The sequence below is a fragment of the Telopea speciosissima genome, chromosome 7, assembly GCF_018873765.1.
Source record: "Telopea speciosissima isolate NSW1024214 ecotype Mountain lineage chromosome 7, Tspe_v1, whole genome shotgun sequence".
In the NCBI taxonomy this organism is placed as follows: domain Eukaryota; kingdom Viridiplantae; phylum Streptophyta; class Magnoliopsida; order Proteales; family Proteaceae; genus Telopea; species Telopea speciosissima.
The window spans coordinates 5,873,911-5,899,536 of NC_057922.1; the positions used below are offsets into that span (position 1 = coordinate 5,873,911).

General features: G+C 39.7%; 2 protein-coding genes and 1 long non-coding RNA gene across 4 annotated transcripts; 2 read left to right on the forward strand and 1 right to left on the reverse strand.

Moving 5' to 3' along the window:
* Positions 1 to 419: 419 nt before the first annotated feature.
* LOC122669542 (light-harvesting complex-like protein OHP2, chloroplastic) lies at positions 420 to 4,033 on the forward strand. Its single transcript, XM_043866319.1, has 2 exons — positions 420 to 948; positions 3,770 to 4,033. Exons 1-2 carry the CDS (start codon positions 518 to 520, stop codon positions 3,882 to 3,884), a joined length of 546 nt encoding a protein of 181 aa, XP_043722254.1. The 5' UTR covers positions 420 to 517; the 3' UTR covers positions 3,885 to 4,033.
* On the reverse strand, positions 2,746 to 19,304 carry LOC122669544. The gene is made up of 3 exons (XR_006334040.1): positions 19,294 to 19,304; positions 6,455 to 6,459; positions 2,746 to 2,961 (listed from the first exon to the last, which is right to left on the reverse strand). It is a non-coding gene; the product is annotated as an uncharacterized LOC122669544 (long non-coding RNA).
* Positions 5,351 to 9,984, forward strand: LOC122669538 (TSL-kinase interacting protein 1-like). Of its 2 annotated transcripts, none has more exons than XM_043866315.1 (8): positions 5,351 to 5,435; positions 6,471 to 6,668; positions 6,923 to 7,131; positions 7,323 to 7,564; positions 7,643 to 7,790; positions 8,365 to 8,778; positions 9,447 to 9,569; positions 9,659 to 9,984. In XM_043866315.1, the coding sequence occupies exons 2-8, from the start codon at positions 6,515 to 6,517 to the stop codon at positions 9,812 to 9,814; spliced, it is 1,446 nt and encodes a 481-aa protein (XP_043722250.1). In that variant the 5' UTR covers positions 5,351 to 5,435; positions 6,471 to 6,514; the 3' UTR covers positions 9,815 to 9,984. The 2 variants fall into 2 exon arrangements, with proteins under 2 accessions (XP_043722250.1, XP_043722249.1); XM_043866314.1 differs by having other exon boundaries at positions 5,368 to 5,435; positions 6,463 to 6,668.
* Positions 19,305 to 25,626: the final 6,322 nt, after the last annotated feature.

Consider the following 25,626-nt stretch of genomic DNA (forward strand, 5'->3'; position numbering starts at 1 on the left):
AAATATTATGACATTGAAGTTAGGACAAAGTTTTCCTCGAGGCAGGATCCCATTCTCGTACATCCAGATGGTGTCCGCCATGAGTGGGTCTCACATGGTGGATGTCATCGAGACGGCTCACATCCATTCTTATACTTTCTTATATGAGAATGGAATCCAACTCGTTTTCCTCTACCCATAGAAAACGTTTCACTCACCATAAATGAATCTTAAATAGAAAATTTTGATCTAAAAAATTTCAGGGATTAATTAACTACCGATAAAGCTAAATGCCCATCAACCCGAACCGAAGTGGGCTAACATGGACTTCTCCAAAGTCTCAAGAACACTTCCACTTGGGAAACTTGGGTGGATCGATCTTATCCACAGCTTTTTGTGTGGAATCTCTGATAACACAACCTTTCAGGCGTTAAGCCTCGTTTCTTCTCTTCCCCCGATAACCAAACAGAAACCCAGAAAAAACACAAAGAGAGAAGCAGAGCAAGGAAATTCTGTTAAACCACTAAGGGAGAAAAAAATGTCTGTAGCTTCTTCTTCAATCCCCTGCGTTAAAATCTCAATTTCTTCATGTTCTTCCTCAGCAACAACTACCTGCTCTTCATCATCTTCTTCGTCTTCTTCCTTCAAATTCTCTGCCACAAAGGCTTCCATTACCATAAGGAATTCAAAAGCTGAAGGACCTCTCAGGAGACCCGTTGCCCCTCCTTTGAGACAACCCTCTGATCCTGTCAAACCCCTCCCTCCATCTCCGTCTCCTCCTTCAGCCCCTACGAAGCCGGCCTCAGTGGTTGAGGTATCCCAGGTATCGGATCCTAACGTAATTACTTTGGAGTTTCAAAGGAAGATGGCTAAAGAGCTTCAGGAGTACTTTCGGCAGAAGAAGCTCGAACAGGCGGACCAGGGACCCTACTTTGGATTCATTGGAAAGAACGAAATTGCCAATGGCAGGTACCAATGTTTGTCTCTTCCTTTTGCCCTCTGATGGTGTTTGATGATAACTATTTGATATGGTTTCGTTAGGATCAAGTGACCCAGAATTACTATAATTTAGATTGTACCTGGCAAAGGAACATAAACGGATAATTGAGCTTTGGAATTAGAAACTTGAATTTTGATTTGAACAGTTTCCATTTTCCCCTTTCCCGCCGCCCCGGGGGCGGTGGGGTTCTCTTCGTTGCCGCAGCTGACTCTATCAAGTTGAATAATTTCCATCCAGTGCTGAAGGGCAAGAGAAGTTCATTTTTCATTCTGATCAAGCCATTAACCAAAGCCCTGTATTCTCTCTTGTTCAATTTGCTTCAAATTGGTATGACTGGAATAAAATATGAGAAGTTCACTTTTCAAGTTCCCAGAAACACCCAAATTCCTGGAATCCTAATCTCTGAAGAAATCTTCCAACAAAATTAAGTTTTTAGTATCCCTTTCCAAAGGATTTCAACTGTGGCATGATTTGCACTTGTCACTCCGCCAATTGAGATATCATCTAAACACCTCTATCAATTCTTTTAAGAAAAAAGTTCTTCCATCGAAATTAAGTATTTTTTCCTCCCTCCCCAAAGGATGTCAACTGTGGATTGGTTTACACTCACCACTCCACCAATCAAGATATATCTCAGTACCTCTTGAAATCTATACTCTTTTTTCCCTTAAAATTTTCTGCCTCCTTCTCTTGATTCTTGAAACCTGGACAGAGCAATGGATACAAAGCTAGTCACAGTAAACTTTTATTCAAAACACAATCCTAAGCAAGCGGCCCGAAAAAGTGCATGCACAATCTCTTATACATTAAGAGTAATTGAGTTGCCTAAAAATTCAAATGTTCTATTTCTTTAACTTATTTATCACATCAGCATTTAGGTCTTGCTTCATTTCTTTTCTTTTATGAAAATGAATTTCTTAATAGGTGTTTGTTAGAAATAGCATCTGGGTGTTTTGGGGATCGTATTGTGAAGAAGTGACTAATTGCCTTTCTCAATCGTGCATGAAAGACTATAATTTGATTTCTGCTGCTTCAATAAGCCCCACCCAATTACTTGGGTTCATCTACATGAATCCTGTGCTGCCACCCTTTCTATCCAGGCCACATCTTCTGTTAACTCACAAGCAGTGACATCTTCCCAACATCATTTCTGCCTTGGTGATTTCTTGCTTTTCCCATGTCCTGTCAATATCTTCAACTTGCACCATATCATTCCAGTTTAAATTGTATTTCAGGTTATTTTAGGATTCCATGTAATGGATTACAATAGATTCTCAATTCAATAATGAGGAAATCATCATGGTGCTTTCTTGCTAAAGCAAAGTTTTTTGAGAAAAAAAGATTAGATTTGGGTTTCATATTTTCTTTAACACTTACTCTGTCAATTTTACCTGTGCTGGAAAATGATATATGGAAAATATACCGGATTAGTCCATTCGAATTGGAAATGTCAATTCATCTATAATTGCTTAGTCGAGATAACAATCACTTTTGATCGAACCACCTAGTTTTGTTTGTTTCATGTCTTGTTTCAAGATTCATTGAAAGTAATCCTATTTATACTTACTTTGAGTTTTTTGATATGGTATAGATGTGTTCTTATACAAATAAAACTCTCTGGTTTTCAAGCAAATAAAATATTTTCTAAACTTGCTTCATTATCTGGTCATTGCGGATTTTCCATTCCCAATGTACTCGTTCCCTTGAAGAGATACAAAAGTTCTTTTTTTTACTATCTTCTCCCAGTTCCTGCTGTCACTTTTGGGGGAACACTGGAGCAATTACAATCCTTAACTCTGTTAATGGCAGATATAATCATATAATATCCATAAAATGGTCAAAAAGATCTTATGGAAGTGAATAAATGGGTATGTGGGTTTCTTGAGTAGATAACAACGATGTTGAGTATAGAGACCTGAAAAGATTTGCGAAAATTATCGCAACTATAATAAACATATAAGGGACTAAGTCTACAGAGAACCCTTAAAAGATAAGAACTTCACCCAAAAAAAATTATTTTCTATAGTATGAACTAAAAAATTAATTATAAAAAAAATTCCAATTAAATTGAAATAAAGTTCAATAATCAATTAGATAATTGGAATTGCATTACTTAGGTGGCACTGTATGTGGCTGCATTGAAACTCTTACATTGACAGCCCCCTTTTTTCTCATGAGCAGGGCTTTCAGAAAGGATTCACTGATGCATGTGTGTGCTCACTGGTATATTAAAATGTGTAGCAGCCTTCATGACAGACTGAAGAAAAAGACAAAAGACATTAATATATTTTATGGATTAACCCATATAATTAGAATATAAAGTTAATGTTAAGTGATTTCATCGTAGTTTGAGTAAAGACAGTCTCTCTTTCGACAAATTAATATATTACTTAATATAAGGCCACCGCAGCAGAGTAATTAACCAACTTCAAAAGGTTTGAAAAAAAAATTCTGGTCCTCCTCTCATGGCTCCCAACTCATAAAAAATTCAGGGGTTGCAACTGAGTTATAGCAAAGAGACAGTCCTCGCCATGGTCTCAAAGGACGCTTTTGTGGCCGTCAATATGCTCTCTTTATGCACCATTAGTACTTGGATAAAGGGCAACTAGAGAAAGGGTTGTAACTGATGATGCTTTGAATTGGAGAATAAAAAATTATCCAATTTCCATTTTTCTTCATTTGCTTCTTTTCCTTAATATTTGTTTTTTTCTCTATTTGTTTGCATTGTTGGACTTGATCCGCCTTTTGGATGAAATGTCTGTTGCTCGATGTTGAATGGTTGATATGCAGATGGGCAATGTTTGGTTTTGCTGTGGGGCTGCTAACAGAGTTCGCAACAGGTTCAGATTTTGTTGATCAAGTAAAGATCCTTCTCTCCAATTTTGGGATAATTGATCTGGAATGATTCTTCTGCTTGATCTTCATCACCATCATTCCCTTTTAATTACTGTAATTGTTGTAATCATATTCAGTCTATGCTCTGTAACTTTTTGGTGATTCACTGTAACTTCACTGGTTTTGATTATCTTGCAATGTATTTTCACTATTCGTTTTGACTGTAAGAATGTATAAGCTCCTTATTTTTGCCATTCAAATTTTCAAAGTCATCCTTTAAATACGTAAAAGGGGAAAAGGAAGTATAAGCTGTCAATGTGTACTTCCCTCTCATGGCATCTCTCCTCTCCCCTCTCTGTCCTCATTAAATATATTGTTTCGCTGTCTGCTACTGGCTTGGTTTGTAAAATGCTAATATAAGCGGACAACATGCAGGTCCTTCCTCTACTTAAGTTTTCTTGCTACGTTCTATTTTGCAATCTTACTTGAACTGGGGGGCATCTAATGAATCGTTTGCTAATTGGTTTAATATTGATTCTAGAAATTGAACGGTGCAGTTTGATTTTGAATTGATAAACCGTTGGTTTTGAACCGATTAAAATCAATTAGAACCGTACTCTATTGAACCGATTAAACATGTAAAAATGATTAGTCCTGACATTCTATATATGCTATGTAGTGTTTTATAGTGGATTTACATCATGTAAATTGATTTTTTTTTTGTGTGGTAGAAATCATGTAAATTAATTTAAAACTGTTTCTTTTGCTATTTTTTAAGTCACAATCATATAAATTGATTTTTTTTTTTTGGTAAAAATCAGATTTCTTTATTAGGCTTTAAAATAGGTTCTGGTTCATTCCCAATTGGGCCTAGAACTAACAGATCCATCCCCTATTGGACCTAGAAGTATTAACTTTAATCGACAATAAAACCGAAATGGATAAAAATCGTTTAGCCAGAACTATTTATTAATTGATTTTGATTTTGGATATTGAAACCATTTAATAAATGGTTCAGTTCTGGTTTTTATCCTTCCTATCTTGAATCAAACCAGAACCGAATCGATTAACCCCTTTACTTCTATGTGTATCCAACTATCTTGATTGGGCCTTGCCAACTAAAAAATAAAGGGTTCAGCTGTGAGACTTATTGTTCTAAAAGATGGGCTTGGGCATGGGGATACTGGGCCTTCTCATGTTATGGACGAGTTTTGAGTCGTGACAGAAAGATCATCACATGGTTACGGTGCTATTTCCGTGGGAAGTACAATAAGGTGCATGGTTTTTGGTAATGGGACAGGCAAGTCTTTTGTTTTTTTTTTTTGGGTGAAATGGGACAGGCAAGTCAGCTGGCACTAATGGGACCCACTTCGGGTCACGTTTAAACCGCCAAAGCCAAATGAAACTCCTATAAAAGAAAGGCAAACCAAATTCTTGAAATCGTAATCGGAAAGTATTTCCCGCGTCGGCGCTTTCCTCTTCCCTCTTCGATTTCTTCTGCTACAAAGCCTATAATCCGTCTTCGAAATTTGAATTTTTAGAACTCTGAACGCGTGGGAAGATTTTACATCCCTGTTGGAGATCTTCGATCTACGAGTCTGCGCTGGCTACGATTGAAGAGGTATGTACGCTTTCCCTTAGGATTTGAGAAGTCTCTGAGATTGAGTTTACTTGGCAATTTCTAAGAATCTTTAATGGAGAAATGTTAACCTAGATCGGTGGAATTCCGTTTTTTATACGTTTTGGGAAATTTTCTTAGTCCGGACGGTCATTATACTTGGTGTGTGTGAATTCCACTGTTGTTTTCTATCGAGGTCGAAAAAATCGTCAATTTATTTTATCATTTCCTCAGTCATATTGGTTGCAATCTGGAATTTCCGGCATCCTTTTGCAGGTTTCTTTTGGGTTCATTCTAGTTCAGTATAGTAGTGATGACAGCTAAATTGATGCCCATGGGTGCCCGACTTCTTAACCTCAGGGTAATCTTGTCCTTGAATAGCTAGGGTTTCGTTAGTGAAGGGGAATTCAATCTGTACCCAGTACGCAACAGAATCCAGAGCGCTACTTTTGGTTCTCTCTTACATTCTGCAACCGCTTGACTACTACTGCTATATTTATCATGGCATCAGTTATATTCGTTAGAACTGCGACAGAATGCACTCTTTTGTGTGTGTGTGGAAAAGAAATAAAGAGTAGAAAGACACAGTTCTCCACTAAAATAGATTTTACAACTTGGTTTTATATGGGTGCAAAAGTTGATACGAGAGCTGGGATTATGAGCCAAATGGTCTTCATTTCTAATTTCCATCCAATATATCTATAAAAAATATTTATACATCCAATATGCTATTACCGAAAGCATCTTTTAAATATTTGGCTTTCAGAGTGAAGTTCTTTTTCCATAATATCTCCACCTGGTCAAATTCTATCGTACTTTTAGCTGCATCTTATCATAATGTTTTTTTCGATTCATATACAATTTAAACATCAATAGAAGGAGAAATAGAGGAATATTATACAAAGAATAAATCATAGATTGTTCAGTCATGCAGGATGCATTAATAATTTGACTCAATTGCAAAATAATAATATTTATTCTGATAAAGTTACTCTAGCAGAAAACTAACTGATTCTCAACACCTTGCCTATGCTACAGGAAAACTGGCTTTGTGAAAGAAGAGTGTGATCAGAGATCTTGCCATGAAAACTGCTGGGAAGCAAAGGAGAAAAAAGGATAACGCTTCACTAAAGAGCAATACAACTATAAGCATTAGTTCCTCCAGAGGCAAAACATCTGCAAAGAAAACTAGTCCTCAGAAGTGCAAATCGGCGCATGAGATGTGCCGTCTGAGTGGTATTTTTTTTACAATTCTTCTTTAAGTTTTCTAAGGCTCTCTCTATCTCGTTTAAAAATGTGATCTTAGTCATGCTAGTGGATTCACCAATTCTATATCTCATTTGAGGAACCTGCTTTAATTTAGCATGGACATGTGTATGCTGTGTTCTGACTCCTTATATTGCTTAGACATAATTGCATCAGGTTGCCTATTTATTCAAAGTGATTCTAAATTCATTTATATTACCTAACTGTATTGCTTCTCTTTTTAGGTAAAAATGAGACTGATTTGGCTGGAAAAGCTGAACACGTTGTGTCTTCTAAAACAACTCAAGCATTGGGTCATCCGTCTTTGGACAGAGTGGGTATTTCAGAAACAGAAAATAATGTGCCCAAGCATGGACAGACACTAAAACCTTCCATGAAGATCAAGCTCCAGCTTTTCCCAATAGATGAACGCACTCGCTTAGGACTGGAAAAGGTAAAAACAAAAACATAATGAATACAATGTCCAACATTTTTATACTTACAAACAGTAAGGCTGCGTACATTATGACCTGCCCCAGACCCTGCAGTGGCGGGAGCCTCGTGCACTGGGTATGCCCTTTATAAACAGTAACTTTTAAAAGTAGTGTTGAAGGCATTTATGTCATTTTAATACACATATTATAGGATGGCTATAATCCACACTTGGAGCTTACTTTGAAAGCTCAAAAAAAGATACACTCAGTGGTGAAGCATCTCAATATGAAGTGGGGAAGTTCAAGCATAGCAGTGGGAGAGCTCATGCTTTTCCCATACAGCATATGTATGGAAAATATAGCTGCGTACGAAAGATGGTCTTTGAAGGACATTGATACTAGTGCAGCAGATGTATATACAATGATTGGCAAGCCTTCTATTTTCCGTTTGAGGTATGAAGTTTGTTTTATTGTGATTTATGGTCACAAAGAACTATTTTGATCAACTTGCTGACTTGGTCTATATTCAAGGTATGGCTGGCTCTCTAATTTAGTGCCTGAAAACCTTCGGTTACCTCTTACCTCCAGTGGTTTTGAAGATTGTTTACAAACTGAAGGCATACAAAGAGGTTTTAGTAAGAATGTGAAGATCATGGAAGGAGAAAAGCAAGGATGTGAGGTAATAAAACCAGAGCACTTCTGCCAATGATATAGAGCTGTGTTTGGTATGCATTCCAGGTCGATTTCGCATTCTCGGATGATAAAAACAGTTGATTTTATCATCCGAGAATGCAAAATCAACCTGGAATGCATTCCAAGAATGCATACCAAATGCAGCCTAAATGATTGGGGTTGGGTCCATGATAGATAGGGATGTAAACGGATCGGATTCGGCTCGGATAGTGCTATATCCGCATCCGCATCCGATTAGCTTTCGGACGGATTCAGATAGTGCTAAACGGATATGAACACGGATACGGATCGAGTATTTTATCCGTTTACATGTAAATATAGCTTTTCGGATAGCTTTTTAGCCTATCCGTAGCTGCATCCGCTTAGCTTTCGGACGGATTCGGATAGTGCTAAATGGATACGGACATGAATATGAAAACGGATTTCGGCTATTCATTTACACCCCTAATGATAGAGCAATTGATTCTATTTCATTTTTTTTTGGGGGGGGGGGGGTAGCAGTGGCTTGCTCAACTTAATTTTGCACTTTGGTTATAATTATTTATACAATGTATATCCAGGATGATCTGAGAACAAGCCAGGGAGTTTCATTATCATCGCTAGCATGGGATGATTGTCTTACAAACATTAGCATTGGAGGTCTACTGTCGGACGCATCCTTGCAGGGTAACACCAAATGTTATGATCCAGTGCCTGTTGGGAATGATTTGTGCTTGCAGCAAGTTCCATTCAGCTCTGATTCATTTGATGTTGCTATTTCGAATCTTATACGTGGTCGTGCTCAAGGCCTGAGGCCATCCTCAAATGGATCTCATTCATCCATCTTGGATGCGGAAGAAACATGCCATGCATTTTCATTTCAAAAGTTGTCTTCACCTGGTGAAAATGTACTCCCTGCTTCAAGAAGTGCTCATGCTGGATCTTGCAGTCAGGATGCTGGTTCCAAGTCATTCAAAATCTCCAATTTGTTTGAGGTTTCTCACTGGTCATTTCACTTATGATTATTACTGTTACTAATAGGGAACATTTCTATGAGGACAAATTGAGTAGATGAGAACTGTTGGCATTTACCCAATATTTAAACTGTTAAATGGTTTGGGGGAATTTCCGTATTGGAAATGCTTGCCATGTTACTGCAGTTTGTCATATTATTCTATTTAAGGGTGGCTTTGAGTTGGTCAGGTTAACCACAAAGGTTTACAACTAAACATCCATCCCAAACCCAATCCTTCTATTCGGTGGGTCTAAAACAATCTAAATACAAAAGCAGATCCAGGAAAAGAGATGGTTTTGTGTTGGGTGGATAGTCTCATGATATGTCCATTCTTTAATCTGCAGAATATTTTTAGCTCCTCAATTACATTTGGGGAGGAGAGTAAAGTCTCTATGAATCTTCTTGGTCAGTATCCTTAAAATCCTGGACTCCTACCCTGAATTCTGATTCTTGTAAGTGTTGTGGGGATGGCTAATACTGTTGGATCACTCGAGTCGACAATATTCTTTGATTTGTTCTGTTCACTGCTTCAGTGCTACTTACACCTAAGCTACTGTTAAATGGCCTTCGGGGTCTACTTGTCTACCTTTCTGGCAGTTCAATTTTTATCTGAAGTGGCTAATCTTGCTCTGAAAGGTGTTTTTGCAGGTGGGAAACCAAGCTGAATCCTGCCGGGAACTTGCTCCACAAGAACCAAAGGATGACTTGCTACCTCAGACACAAGGAGTAAATAACCTAGAAAGTAGCGTTGGGCTGGCAGACATCAAATGGGTACTTAATGTTAAACTTCTTAACTGAATTAGTTCTCTGATGAAGTTGACAGTAACTCTGATTACTTATCCATAATCACTTGAATGCAGACTGATTCGTTGGGTCCCTTAGACCTGGGGTTATCATTCTCTCAGCGGATCAACAGTGGGGAAAGTATTAGCCTCAGTGGTTTCTTTGGCAGCAGTCTAGATGCATTCCAAAGCTGCTCATTCTTTGCAAGAGATGGGAAGGTTCCTACTACTTGAAAAATGAAATAAAGAAGCCTTGAAACCTGCTCTTGTTAAGAATAAGAACAAGTAAACTTTTTTCATGTATTTTGGTACATAGCTGGAATTAATCTTGTAGTGCATTCTTCTGTGAAATTTTTTCAAAACCAAAAGGGAAAAGAAGGTGAACATTGACAATTACTTTTAACCTAGTTAGTAGTTATACAGTTCCTCAGCAGCAAGGAAATAAATTACGAGTTTTATAGTTGGCAAATTGAATTGGAGGTGATTGTCATTCTCTCAAAATGTACATTTCTAACAAGGTGGCTTGATTACAGACACTTCATCTACTTCCATCTACACCAGGATAATTAATGGAAACTTAGTTGGCCAAATGTGTAGGGCGAGCAGGCGCAGGTCTGGACTCTGGACTACCATGTTTTTGTACTGTCAGCCTTATCGGCCTGCTGGGCTCAAATTTAGTGACAGGTATTCCTCACCTTCCTGTACTTATATGCAGATCTTGAATTACCATAGATAATGTAATAAAAGGTAAGCCATACGGCTGAATTAGGAACTCAATTTGGCGCTAAATGATACAGTGTCCTCTCCTCAGTCCTCATTCAATGGTTCACATTGTGCTAGGCATGTGACATAGATTGATGTATTTATATATAAAATGGTTGGTTGGATGGGTCACTCAGCTAGTTTTGGCTAGATGATGCCTAGATATGCTATGTGGATGTATGATATTAGCAATTCTGTCAAGTTTCAGACTCAAGTTTTTTTATATATCCTCCCATTTATGTTAACTTACCTCATTACTTGTTCATGCACTCTCTTGTGTTTCTCTGCTTGGCTAATTGGGTTTGGATTGAAACCTAGCTTTATTACTCGGAGGATCACGTCAGTAATGAGTAAGTTTTAGTGCCAGGTGAACTGCCATATGGAAGAGAAAAACTAGATACATGATTATGTGAATAAAGATTATATACACTAACCTATCAATCAAAAAGAAAAAATAGTTCAACTCTCCTTGGAGCTTACCTATTGAAAAAGAGGGGGGGGGGGGGGGAAGAATATATATACACAGGTTGGCCTAAAATGTGTATGGGAGAAGTAATAAGACATGCTTGGTATAAGATTGAAACTATGTCGGTGAATAATAGAACACTCTTGGATTGTCAACACTCAACATGCCAACTTCCATGGTTTATCTCATCCATATAGCAGATGAAGAACAAAGAAGTGAAGAACCACATGGATCTATCAAATTTTGATAACCTTTTTCCTTGTCACCAATTGTTACATTCTTGATCAAAATTTGCTTGTTGATTGAATGTGCCATATGATGTAATACTTTTTGGATGAAACTATTTATCATATGACTTGGGAAACACCCAATTATGCTTATGTAGGGATTCACTTCTAAGGATGTTCAGTTGAGAGAACCATGCCTTGTGTTTAAAATGAGTTTGGATCACCTACCTGTAAGTGTACGCTTCACGTTAGGTAATGACATCTGTTCCACCTGCTGTAATTAATAGTGTATGAAAAGGTATTTATGAAAGCAAACAAATGTCATCACTTAATCGTACCTGAAGCATACACATACCACCAGGTTATTCCGACTCATTTAAAATCATGATTATATAGCATATTGACAATGGAAAAGCCAAGGCCTGGTTGTCTTCTCTTTTTGGGTAATAAGCGAAAACATGAAGTAGTTCTATGACAAAGTAAGATGTAGAAAGTCTAACCATTGAACTGGAATGTTGCCTAGTGTTTGGTAATTGAAAGAACGAAAATGAAATCCCATTGCTTTCTGAGTTGAGTTCACCTGCATGTATGGGTCCGGTGCCAACACATGTCCTTTTTGTATTCATAAATACCTTTCTTTATCCTTTGAATGGTAGTAGGTGGTATAGGTGGTATAGGTGTTAGCACCTGACCCTTATGTGTTGGTGAACGTACGTGCAGAAGTAACCTCTTGCCCGAGTGCATGACTGACCAGGGACCATTCCTGAGCGAAAGACGATTATGACAAACATAAGTAATAACGAGTCAAGTGACTCAGTGAAACAGCGAGTCTAATCTTAGTTATTGAACCGAGTCAAGTAGTTGATTCCATTCAGGGTTTTTTATTGAACAGTGTCGGCAATCGGCATGCCGATTCTGATATTGATATGGATTGGACTGTTTTACCCATGAAAATATCAATAAAGGGTTTTTGAACCATTTTGCCCTCTGTTCCCATACTACCATCGATATGGTATGAGTCAGTGCCGATAAATATCGGGGTTGGCCCGATCCCAATACCTAAAACCATGATCCCACTGCAAACCAAATAAGAACGAGTTTAAACTTTTCTGAAGTGGAATCAAATGGTTCTTAACTCGTAACTACAACTAACTAGAAGACGAAACATCAAAAACTCAGTTTTGATAATCACAGTTAAAACGCACAACTTTTATCTCCAAATTACCCAAGCTCGAATGGGTTATGATACGACGATGTTGATGAGAAGCCTCGAAGCTTCCCTTTCGCCGATTATCAAACAAACAAAACACCATTACACATATCAGTGCTGCGTTTGCTGCAGTAGAAGAAGTCGCCTTTGTTTGCAAGGATGAGAGTGTTGGGGTAGTGGTGGCGAAGTGTCACACACCATAACGGATGTCGGTGAACTTAGTCTTGATCCACTTGAAGCTACTGCGTACAGAGGACTTGAGCTTACCTTCCATGGTGAGTACGTTATAAGAGGCCACCCTTTTCTTCCGCTTCATCTCCGGGTCGCTCGACTTGCCGGAAGGACCATTGAAGTTGTAAGTTTTGGGTCCGTCCTCGAATTGAAACCCAGCTCCGTTGTAAGACGATGAGTACTCAGGGTATGATCTGCACTTCTCCATATCTTGATCGGATTTATTAGTAGAACTAAGACAAGTTTTTCTCTGCTCAGGGGAAGAGGAATAGCTTTCAGGTATCCTTTATATAGAAACTAGAAAGAGAAGGTATGGATAATGGCTTTGGAACATCCATAGAGGAAGAGTTCAACATAGTGGGGGATTGGGTAGGTGTTGATTTGACGTGAGAATGGCAATGGATGGTAAGGATTTAAAGTGTCAAAGTGGGAGTAGTAATAGAAAGAACCTTCTTTTGATTAGGACTGAGGGAGGGTGGCATGTGTGATGTTGGAGCCTGAGAGAGCTTTACCTTGGGCAACTATGGACAATGAGATTAGGGGAATCAGGATTCATTGAACAGTTGAGCTCTGAGAGAGAGAGGGGGTGGGTGACGGTGGTGGGATCCATAGGAAAGATTGATTTCACGTGGGCGTGGGTGGAGGGGATTATGGGGGAAGAGGGACCAGGCTTCGGTGGTGGCATGCGCAGTTTGGTGATATAATTATTTGGAAAAGGAAACGAGAGATATTGAGTCATGAGTAGGAAGGCCGAAGGCCAACCAAACAATGTCTAATTGTCTAGTTTATGAGTAGGCTTTTGCTAATGTCACCATTGATAGATACATAGTACCATAGAGAGAGAGAGAGGAAAGAGGGGAGGGTGTAGGGGTGGTGCTGTGGGTGTGGCTTTGTGAGGTGGCCAACCTTGCTTTTTTTGAAAAGCAATGGGAGCGTTCTGCTTTAGCTTTTGTCTGTTTGTCTCTTTTTTAATGTTGCACTGTGGATTACTATACTCATCATAAGTCTAGGATTGAAACGTTATTCTGAACCCACCACCTAGAAATGATAAGGAACCCTCTAGGGTTAGAATCATAAGACCCTTTTCCATGCAGAAAGTGAACAACGTGAAGCAATTATATCAGAGAGAGAGAGAGAGAGAGAAACCCAATTGACTATATTGATTATATGCTACAGTTGTACTATAGACAAAGTAGCCAACAACTTGGTTTAACTTGGGAGTTGATACCCATGGTGAAAGGAGGAAGGAGATACCCAATTGAGTCAATTAACTATATATTGACTATATGCACAGCTTTCAAGCCTGCCGGACCAACCTTTTTTTAGGTAAAGAAGTTTGGTTCTGTTAAATTCAGTTCAGTCCATAAACCCTAATGAATTAAAAGGTAAAACCCAGCCCAAAGAATATACTTATGGTTAGTTTCACATGATTATAGTTTTGGGCACTCTTTAAATTGTGGACTGGTTTGACCATCTGAACCAGGTTCAGATGTTAAGAACTATAATTGGGTGGGTCATGGTATTCCTAATTCCTCTGTTCATATATCCACAGTGAACCATTTGAATGAGAATGGGAATTCAACAGTGAATATGTGCTTTCCTTCATCATATATAAAGAAGAAAGTGGCGTGGGCTGTTAGCCATCTTTTTTAAACAACTGTGTCTAATGCCCAAGTAAAAGTTGAATTACAAATACCATTTCAATATTGTAAGAAGTTGCTTTCAACCTTCATCCCAGGGTAGCCTAGGTAGCTCCGGAAAGGGTGTAAAAGTTTCATGGAAATTACTTCCCCTTGAGGTCTACTACCCTCTTATGGAATGTAAGAAATCAAAACAATAGTTCCTTTTTTTTCTGAGAGAAGATCTACTACTTCTCAGGAGTGCAACCAGAGAAGATGTATTCAGCAATTGACATCTAATCTCAAAGACATCAATCATTGAATCTGACTCATTAAATTGGAACTGTAAATCTTTAGAACCTATGGTTACTAGATAAGAATTCAAAGCATGAAAGAAAGCCACATGCCATGCCACTATCATGGCTTCATTTTCATCTAGTCAGGGACTCAAAGGTGCTGAATGGGGCCTTAATAATCCTTGTGTTTGGAAATCATTACTACATTTACGTTATAAATTTTAAAAGGGTTAACGTGGCTTAATCTTTTCCTGTTGGGAGAGTGACATATATCCCTAGAAGAAGCTTCCCATTGCTCGAGTGTAATCTGTATCAGCCCTCTCACCCCCACTACCCAATGAAAAGAAGAAAAAGAAAGCCACTGATAAAAAGGTGTGAGCCCTTGGATTATAGTGTTAGGTGGAGATGTTGACACTTAGCAACTGTCGTATCTAACGGTCTGAGCTCATTGATATAAGGATGCGGCAGCTGCCAGGGCTGAGCCCTTCACCTTTCTTTGAGCGACTATAGATCTTAACACCTAAGAGTTTTCGAAAACCATCCTATAGTTCAGTGTGACATATGAACAGATTAGATCATCACTAGAGCTTCTGTCAGTCATGGGGCTCCTCACGACGATGCTCTGTGACCTGGTGTAGACCCCATAGAAAAACTGTCAGATTTCCCCAAAATCTTTGCACAAATGCTAACCAAAGCACCTCATAGATTATGTGTCTACTGTCTATGTGAGCCGAAAAATAGTTGTCCGGGAGTGTGGCCTACTCCCATGTGTCTATCTCTCTCTTCCTCTGACATCATGGGATTTTTTTTATCCCCTACTGTGATCATATAAGCCTCATGTGAATGATAACATTCTCTGGGGGAAAAAAAATGCTCTTCAATTCCGTGTTGGGCTCCTCTATAGCGTGACATGGTGTGTAGTGCACATCCAATGGTCCATAGTGCTTGGGCACGCAGCCCAACACCCCGACACTCCGCTTGTGTGTTGGGTTGCATGCCCGAACACTGTTGATCGTCGAATGGTGCGTTTGCGCTACAGAGGACCCAAATCCCTCCAACTCCCCTATGGTGCAGTACGGTGCAGTTTAAGTTGGAGATGTCGACATCTAGCAAGCACGATATCCAACGATGTCGAGCTCGAGAAGAAAGAAAAAAAATCTGGGGCGATGCAACTCAGACTGTTGGATGTCGTGCTTGCCAGGTGTCGACATCACCATGTCGAACTACACTGCACCATGGGAGAATTGGAGAGGGTTGAAATCCATTGGTTTGTCGTATTGATTATTCCTCCTCATATTGGCATCGTGGGTAATCCTCTCCTTTATTATTTCCCATTGAAAAAATGTTTATTTTCACGTAAAAGCATTGTAGGAAAATTAGAATTTTTATCCGCTGTTGTGCGCATCGTGTGGCGCAACAGCGGGCCCCATATTGCACACATGGCCGTTGCTGCGCCGCACGATGCGCACAGCAACGCTATAGTTACAGCAGCGGATAAAGGTCTGGAAATTTTGATTTTCCAACTCTACATAGTGAGTCATGTTTCTTGTTTTTTAAATACAATAACTCATTTAATCATTAAAATATCATAAAATACAGCATAAATTATATGAGAAAATTCATGGAAAAAAGAAGAGCAAAGAATCACAAATCTTTGAATTTTGATTGTTCAGTTGATGAGGAAGGTGAGAGTTACACTACATACCTATGGTTATAGACCACAATTACTGTTTTAAGGATTAGAATTGAAAAATTCGATGAGTAATGATTGATTATGGTTAAAATACTGAGTCACAAACAACTTGGGGGTCTGGTCATTTTTCTAACACTAGGTGAATATGTTTTTGACTTGACTCGGTTGACTCGCCCGTGTCACCCGAGTGAAGACATGCTTTTACAACAACGCCCAAACAATGCATATTTATGCTTGAATTTTTTAGTTGTACGCCAAAATTCATATACAGTACGTTAATAGGAAATTTTCAAAATGACTATTTTTTTTTTTTTGGTAAAGTTCAAAATGACTAACTAGGACCATGAGAAAAAGCTCTTTCCTTTCATTTTAGTACAATGATTATTCAAGGGATCTCATAATTAAGTTATGGGGCGCTGTTCTCTGTGCCGCAGTGCAGGCTGATCCCAGGCATATGGGGGTGGGCACATTGACCACCCTACCCTATCCTCTTTAATGGTAAGCCCATGTGCCTGGTCGCAACCTACACTGCGGCACAAAGAACATTCTCCCTTAAGTTATAGAGAACCAAATTCATGCTCGGTTAATTAGCATAAAAAATGTCTTTTTTTCCCCTCCCTCTAGAGAAGTTTAGAAAATTCTATCCACTCAATCAATCACTGTTGATTACAAATCATTTAATCTCTTTACCTTAAGACAATGACTTTATTATTTAAATGTAGTGTCATGAAGGGAAATCCCATTCTAAAGAGTAGGAATGATGACTAAAGCAATGGGACAACTTAGCTCCTCTAGTGATATCTGATCATAATCCGGATTTGAGTGATAGATCAAGTAAGTAACAAAGGATAATAGTCCATAGGTTCCACCACTGAGATTTGATAATAAATCACATACAAAGCATAAAATGTAAGATGTCACAGTATTTACATTTAGGAGACATTGACAAGATATAAAGGCTAAACCCCATTAGCATCCTTGCCAAAACACTCAAAAAGCAAAAATCAGGTCTTCTGATAAGGCTAATAATGGGGATGTCTCCATCTCATTGCCTAGTGCAGGGAATGGATGCCAACCTCATGGGGTGGGGTAAGGTTGGCAGAAACATCATAGGTTCACAGGAAATCTATCGACACAATTGATTCCATAATCCCATTGATTAGGTTGAATAAAAATGCTTGATTTTATGCTTAAAGCCTTAAATTGATTAAGGAAACTATATTGGGAAAAAAAAAAAAAAAAAGTCATGCACCTTATTTTCATTCCCAAACATTTTAAAAAAAAAAAAAAAAAAAAAAAAAAATCTTTTCATTCCCTAGTGAAATAATCATATGTTTTAACACAAACTCAATCATTACTACAAGTGAATTCTTTAATACACTAACTCACCACCTTAATTTCCCTCTTGTGTTTAACCTCTTAAGACAGGAACAGCCTGAGAAAATCATATCCTTGTATGAAGTAACATGGTATTCAAAAATATAGAAAACCTACAATGCACCAAGTGCAAACAGTGAGATCTCAATTGAACTTTCCATACAGGTTCTTCTTCAAGTTGGCTATATTAATTAGTTGCAAATATAGTTGCAGCCTACAGAGGACATATTATTATAAAGAACACCAATGATGTGAATTGGACAAATCAGTGTAGGGAGCTCTGTGTTTGTTCAACCCATTAACAATGAAAATCTAGCATTTACATTCTGTATCATTAAGCTTGTTAAGAAATACAAACTTGTATCCCTTAACAAAGCTGATTAAAATTTATTGAAGTCAACACCATCTTCAACAGTTTTGATGCTTCCACTTTGAGGCCTGAGTATTCTGTAAACTCTCTTGCAACAGACCTCACCCACCCTCCTATCTATCTTAGAGGAGAGCAATTTCTGCTCTTTAACAACCACACACACACCCGTCCCAAAAAACCAGACACCCAAGAAATCTGTTGGACAGGCAGATTCAAATCTCTTACAACTTACACAATCCTCGCAATTTGCTTACATTTACATCCGTCCCAAAATACGAGTGTAAACTGAAAAGAAAAGGCAGCCAGAATCCCTAACAGAAACCATGTGTAAAAAGAAGCATTCATGAAAAGATCATCCAAAATGAATTCTGTTATCAAATCATTCATTTAACTATCCAACTAATTTTTTATTGTCAACAAAGAGATCAATGGAAGCATTGTCACAATTTAATTTTTCTATTCATAGCCTGATACTCATTGATTTGTAACAAATCCCCTTACAACTAAAAATCTTCTCACTAATATTGAAATCAATGGATAATCAATTCACATATTCATAATCTCACACTCAATGATTTTTATCAGTTTCATTCAATTCGATTTTAGTTTTGATATCGACCGATTCGGTGTAGTCCGATTTTCAGTCAGTCTCGTCAATTTGGATTATGCATGCTTATTGTATCTCCATATCCTGTCGGATGTATGTGTTTCTTTCAGGGGAGACATGAACTTGAACCTAAAACATTTGCAATGCCTCGAAGTATTCGTCATTGCGTTCTTGGTCACTATCTGATTTCCTGCCATAGCTTCTAGCTTTACAACAAATGAGAGAGGGGCTTCGCTCCTTCAGATTTTCTGGTTCTGACTTCTGAATCCTAATTGAAATGAGTACAATACGAAAAGAAAAGAAAAAACACAGTGAATTCAAGATTACACGAGATGCATTTGGTTGATCTATTAAAACCCCGAAATCAGATTTTGGCATCGAGGAGGTTCGGATATCAAGAAAAATATCTGAGGCAAAATGGACATTTTTACAAAGGGCAACGGAATTGGGTGAAATTTTGTGCACATGCTTAAAATGATTAAATCAGGTTAACCTAGAAATCTTGACTATATTTGGAAAGGTCCGGTGTTCTCTGTCTAGGAGCGCATCTGAGAGTAGGGGGAAAATTATCACCTCAATTTGTCTGCCCGTCAATTTCCTCAATTCCCTTTAATAGAAGGAGGTGGACCCCATCTGGGCAGTGTGTTTGGACAGGAGGTAGGTGGCCATTTCTACCGCCTATCAGATGGAATTGAGGAAATTGACGAACAGGTAAATTGAGGGGATAAAGATCCGGACGTAGGATGTGTCAAGAGTCCAAACACATGGCGCGGAACAACGGCAAAGTTTGGGTCATTAGGGGGGCAGGCCGGTCATTTCGCCATAGGACCAGCTGGTGCCCTCACTTGAGACGACCTTAATTAGTGGAGGAAATTAGTTAAGCTCTCTGAAGTCTTTAGTCCTAGCCCAGAAGAACCGTCATTCTGTAGATGGTAGGTGGGTATTGTTTGGCTGCTCTCTATATATGGGGACCTCTAGCTTGCTTGATGTTGTATTGGGTTATTGAACTCTTGCACTAAATTGCAAGCAATTAGAAAATTGGAAAAATAATTGAGACACCATCATATTGATGTCTGCTACTTTCGAACAAGTTGTGAAAATATTTGGCCCATCTAAACCTAGGCGTCATTATATCTATCTCTGCAAAGCAAACCCAAACCAGTAGGGTTAGAATCCAGCCTTAAAACAGCTCTTAATTAGTAATGGACTCATGGGTTGACCCGTCAAGCCCAAAAATTTTCTGTGGATAACTCGAGCTTAAAATACCCCCACTATAGGTAGATCTAAGTCCTTATAATATCACTCTAAAAGAACCCAAACCCATATAATTTTTCCATATTGTGATGGTGTGAAATCCAGTGGGGGGCAGGTTACCATGTGGGGAGAGGCACCGGACTTTGATTCCCTTCCAATTATGCAACTTCCACCTATATTCCTTGAGTTTTACTATAACCACTCCTACCTAATGGACCTTCCCATTCCCCACAATAATCCAAGTCTGGCACTAACAACTAATTTATATTTCCCACAAAGATTAGGGCGTACCTAGAGCTAGAGCACAAGGCTCCCGGCCACTGTGGGTCTGGGGAGGTTCATAATAATGTGGCCTATGTGGGGTCTGGGGATGGTTATAATAATGTACGTAGCCTTATCTCTACTTTCACATAGAAACTGTTTCCAAATGAATAGAAAAAGGAAAAGGAGAAAAAAAAAGAAGTTGGAATCAATTATGGTAAACATATATTATAGGTTTTCAAGGATCGGATCCCTTTACGGGGCGGGCTGCCCCAGGCCCCCAACTGTGCCGTGCTGCACAGACAGTGGGCCGTGCACGATGACTACCTTGCCCCTGCCAGAGTGGGGATAAGGTGGTCATCGCACGCGGCCCTGTGTCTGCGCAGCATGACACAGTTGGGGCAACGTGCAATAGAGGATCCGGATCCATTTCTCAAACAGAAAAAAGTTCAAAATGGGTAATCACTGTTTTTAGCCCTCTACATTATACCTTCAGTTTTGCATAGTGAAGAGGAAAATGCATAATTTTTAGCCCTCAATATGAGCATCACTGACCCTAATTGGTGCATACAAAACAATTGTGTGAAAAACACAGGTCAAGATACTGACTTGGGAGTCATAAATACCTCTTACCTGATTTATCTTATTCTTTTTTGGAAGTAAAATTAATGTGTAGTTAGTATAGGCTAGGGTTGGCATTTCACAAGCTGATCAGCTAGGCTAACCACAACCATTTCCTTTGGCACACATGGCCTCTGCTGTGCCGTCGGATGTACACTGCCACCCCGCCGGTATTGCAAAGGATTTTAATCCGAACCACAAGATATTAGTTTGGTTCCAGCATTTTAGTAGTTTTATAGAGGTGAACATCATGGTTTCTGCCATAGGATGATTAAGATTTAAGTATGGGTTAGAAGGAATAAAAGCACCATTAGGGGGCCTCGAGCTTGCTTGATGCAATTGGCCCCAAACCAACCTTCTTCATTATCAGTGCTTTTGATGCAATTGTTACTACTAGCTTCTTTGTAGGTTCATAACTTGGGTTCTTTTACATATCCGATTGGCCCCAATTGAGACCACTTTATTTAGTGGAGGAAACCAGGCTCTCTTTAATCTTAAGTCAGTCTTCTGACTTCCCTAATTGAGACCACTTTATTTAGTGGAGGAAACCACTAAGCTAGACCCATGCTGCGAGTTATTTCATGCCATAAATAAACCCGGACACGTTTCCTATGGTGGGGCAACAACGACACCGCTGATTATAAGATTGCTTGGAGAATGGTCTACTTGCCCAAGAGCGAGGGAGGCTTAGGCCTGCGTAGACTAGAGGAGTGGAATCACGCGGCACTAATGCGGCAGGTCTGGAATATTGATTCGAATATGACGAATTGTTGCGTACAGTATATCAGACACAAATGGCTTCATAGGCATTCCATCTGGTCGCTTAACACACCCATCCAATGCTCCAATGTGTTCAAAGCAATTTTACAAACCCGTGAAAGCACTTCCAAGTGTATTTGTCACATTCTAAAAGATGGATCCTCCACCTTGCTATGGTGGGATCCATGGCTACCTGGTGGAAAAATCTGCAAAGAGGGTTGTCTAGTAGTGGAAGCTCTGGGTAGAGACACCTTCGCTAAGGTGGGTACTCTCCTGACGGAGGATGGCATGTGGGACCCTGGTATAAATGACCTTGCTGTGGTAGAGCGTTGGGAGGAAATCTCCAACACCAAACTGCATAGACGAATTGGTGGAGACACCCCGGTCTGGACCCCCGCATCAAACGACTTATTCACTCTTCGGTCTACTTGGGAGGAGATCCGACGCAAAGGGGAGAAAGTGGCCTGGCACGACATTGTTTGGTCTCCCTCTAATCAACCTCGGTTTTCCTTCATTACCTGGTTAGCCTTCCATGGACGCTTAACAACGAGGATGAGGTTGCAGTAATGGGGTATTACCAATGACACAACCTGCTATCTCTGTAAGAACATGGCCGAAACCTTGGACCACTTATTCTTTGGCTGCCCCTACTCGACAGTGATATGGGGAAACATCCTTTAGCTGTGAGGACTCTCCCAACCGGCACCCTCCTCTTGGCCTGAGACAATTGCTTGGATCACTCAACACATGAAGGGAGACTCCCTGGTGGCCTGCATTAAGAAGTTTAGTGTTGTTTCCACCATCTATCGGATTTGGGGGGAATGCAACAACAGAGCCTTTCGTCACCTGGAAAGTGGTCCAACAGCAGTGCTACATAGGGTTATACGGGAAACACGGGAGAGATTTACGAAGTGGGATTGCCACCTGCAAGACTCGGATGCAAATAGGTCTTTCCTCCAGCGTTAGGCGATTTCTATTCCACTTTTCCTACCGTGTCCCACTCCTCACTCTTGGTGCCTACCCCTAGAGACTGGCTGGCCGTAAACTGTGATGATTCCATCAGAGGGGATATTGGGGGCTACGGGGCAGTTGCACGGGACTCAGATGGACGGGTCTTATTTGCCATTGCGGAGGCAACGTGTGACAACAGTATGTTGAAGATGAAACTCGTGGCAATCAAGAAAGGGCTCCTCAAGGCCAAATCCATGACTACCCACGATTCCATACAAGTCAGATCAGACTCGCAGGTTGCAGTCCAGGTACTGAACGAGAAATACAGAGCCCCTGGGATGTCTGGTGCTTGATTGGTGAGATTCTGGACCTAAGAGATGGGTTTCTCAACTGCACCTTCACGCACCACGTTCGAGAAACCAATGTTTGTGCTGACTTCCTAGCTGGTTATGTGCAGTCATATCAGGAGATTGACATGTGTATAGCTTCTCTCCCTGAGGCCCTTGCTGTTCTCTTGCATAAGGATGCCAATGGGAAAAATTACTATAGGTTGTAAATACCCCTCTTCCAGACACTCAAGAAATCTGTTGGACAGGCGGATTCACATCTCTTACAACCTACACAATCCTCTTTGCTTGGAGCAGAGGCAATTTGCTTACATTTACATCCGTCCCAAAAACAAGTGTAAACTAAAAAGAAAAGGCAGCTAGAGCCCCTAACAACAAAAGCCATGTGTAAGAAGAAGCATTCATGAAAAGATCATCCAAAATGAACACTATTATCAAATTAATCATTCATTTAATTATCCAACTAATTTTGTATTGTCAACAAAGAGATCAATGGAAACATTGTTACAAATTAATTTTTCTACTCATATCCTTATACTCGTTGATTTGTAACTGATATCCCTAATTCCACATGACCAATCACACGCGGACACGTGGCATTTATCAAGATTGGTTGGACCGGGCCGAACTAAAAATATGAAGATGGATCGGGTTAGGTTGGCATAGTAGGGCGATCTATCCAAAATAACAACTGAAGATCGGGTCGGTAGCCATTTGAACGAGCCGACCTTCAAGATTCCATTAGACAATTGGTAGGTTAAGAGTAGGATCGCTTCACCCATGTCACACCCTTCGCATGAGCTAGGGTCATACCGAACGCATGACCCTCTAGGCCAGATGTCCTCACCAGAGAAGCTCCACCTATGCATCTGGGAGACCGGAACAAACGTATAATATCGAGAAAAGGCCTACGACGATTTGTGATCTAAATCCTATAAGGTAGTGGACACTTAACTTCTTCGATTTCTCAGCTTTGAGATTATTTGTGGTGCGCGATCTAATTTAAGCATCAGAGCTAACTCCGCCGGCTCAGACCTACACTCCATAGCCTAGGTTTGCTTTTCTTGCAAGACGGTTCGACATTAGGTTAACACGTCCGGATCCTGCACTAACAAATTCAGGACAATTCGACATTAGTTCAACACGTCCGGATCCTGCACTAACAGTAACAATTCCCCTTACAAATAAAAATCTCCTCACTAACATTGAAATCAATGGATGATCAATTCAAACTATTCATAACCTCACACTCAATAATTTTTATCGGTTTCATCTGGTTCAATTTTGGTTTGCATATTAATCGGTTCGGTACAATCCGTTTTCATACTACAGCCCAAACCAATCTGATAAGTTCGATTTGGTCCAGGTTTTTTTGATCGGTTTTATCGGTTTGGGTCAGAAATAAACTCAAATAATTTATTCCTCCATTCCCCATCCCTACCCCAAATTTGTTGGGATCTATAATGCCCCAAAGACACACTTAGTTATATATGGGGCGTCATTCAAGTTTTTTGTGAATTTAATAAAATGCTAATTGAACTTGCCGGAGCTAAGTTTTCAAAAAACAGAATCAAGGATTGAATCGGTCAGTGCTAACATCGATTCAAATTTGCCAGAATCGGCCAAATCAATCAGGATCAATTCACTGATCGAATTCCCAAGTTTCAAAAATTCGTGCCCCAAACTTTATTCATTGTGAATTCCAAATTAACATAGATCACCAAACATATATCCATCAATCCAAGATCCCTGCCAAGCCAAACCAGCAAAAATAAGGGATTGCAAGATATATAGTTCTCTTGAACCTATTAGGTCCTAAAGGCTAAAGTGTAAAGTGAGGCAAGCACAATTCCATGCTTCATGGGTTCATAACTTTGGTTCTTTCAATTTCCAAATCCACTCAAACCCACTTCAGACCATTTTTCCACTTTTTTATATTTTATTTTATTAGGGAGGAGGGGGTAAAGACCACATTAATTAGTGGAGGAGACTCGGCTGGCTCTCTTTTTGGTCTTCAAGTCCTTGTCTAGAGGACGGATTGAAACAAAAGCCAAGAGACGTCTATCTTCTTTTAGTTAAATGTTATGGTAATTACTCTACAACACGTTTTTGGAGAAAGAGAGAACAGAGATCTTGGACGCGCTTTCATTCCTTTGTCCTGCTTCTCTCTTCCTACCTTTCCCACTCTTAGTGAAGGGGTACAAAAACATCTTTGTCTACTTTTCTTTTTGAGCAAGTGGTATAAGAAGCACACTAGTCTTCTTCTTGTTTTTAGTAAGAAGCACACCAGTCTTCACTCCTCACAAATTGGAGCTTTGATTGTCAAATTAATATGGGATAAAGTTTTTTGCACCGGAGCCCAGACACATGGGATTGGACGAAATGACTAGTCCACCCCCTGAATGCCTAAAATCCCATTCCTTTCTAGCCCCATATGTCTGGGCTGGGCGCAAGATATGCTCCTGGACAGAGGACAAAGGACGTACGTGCACCCAATTAATATTGTGTTTTTGGAAAAGGAACAATTCAGGTTTGGCCGGCCTTTGAGGTGGATTTTACTACTACCTACCAAATCCCCACTCATCACACGAATTTTTATCTGCTACTGTAACTGGAGTGTTGTTGTGCTCATCGTGTGGTGCAGCTGTGGGCCCCACTGTGCACACATGATCGTTGTTGCACCGCATAATGCATACAATAACGCTCCAATTACAGCAGCGAATAAAGATCCCTCATCACACACATACAGCCAGAGCAAATGTGTTTAATGAAGTGAATTTTACGTTTTATACACAATAGAGTGGCATACTTGTAATTTTCTATCATGTCTTCCAAGGAACTTAAATCAAAGTCTTGTGGAGTGGAGAGTGGAGACACCTACCATCTTGTTTCTATAAATAAGAAGCAGTGAGGTCTAAGGGTTCTCATCAATCATCGAGCACTTAACCAACCAAGCCTTCTCCCTACTTAATCGTGAGTCCCTTCTTTTGTTCCC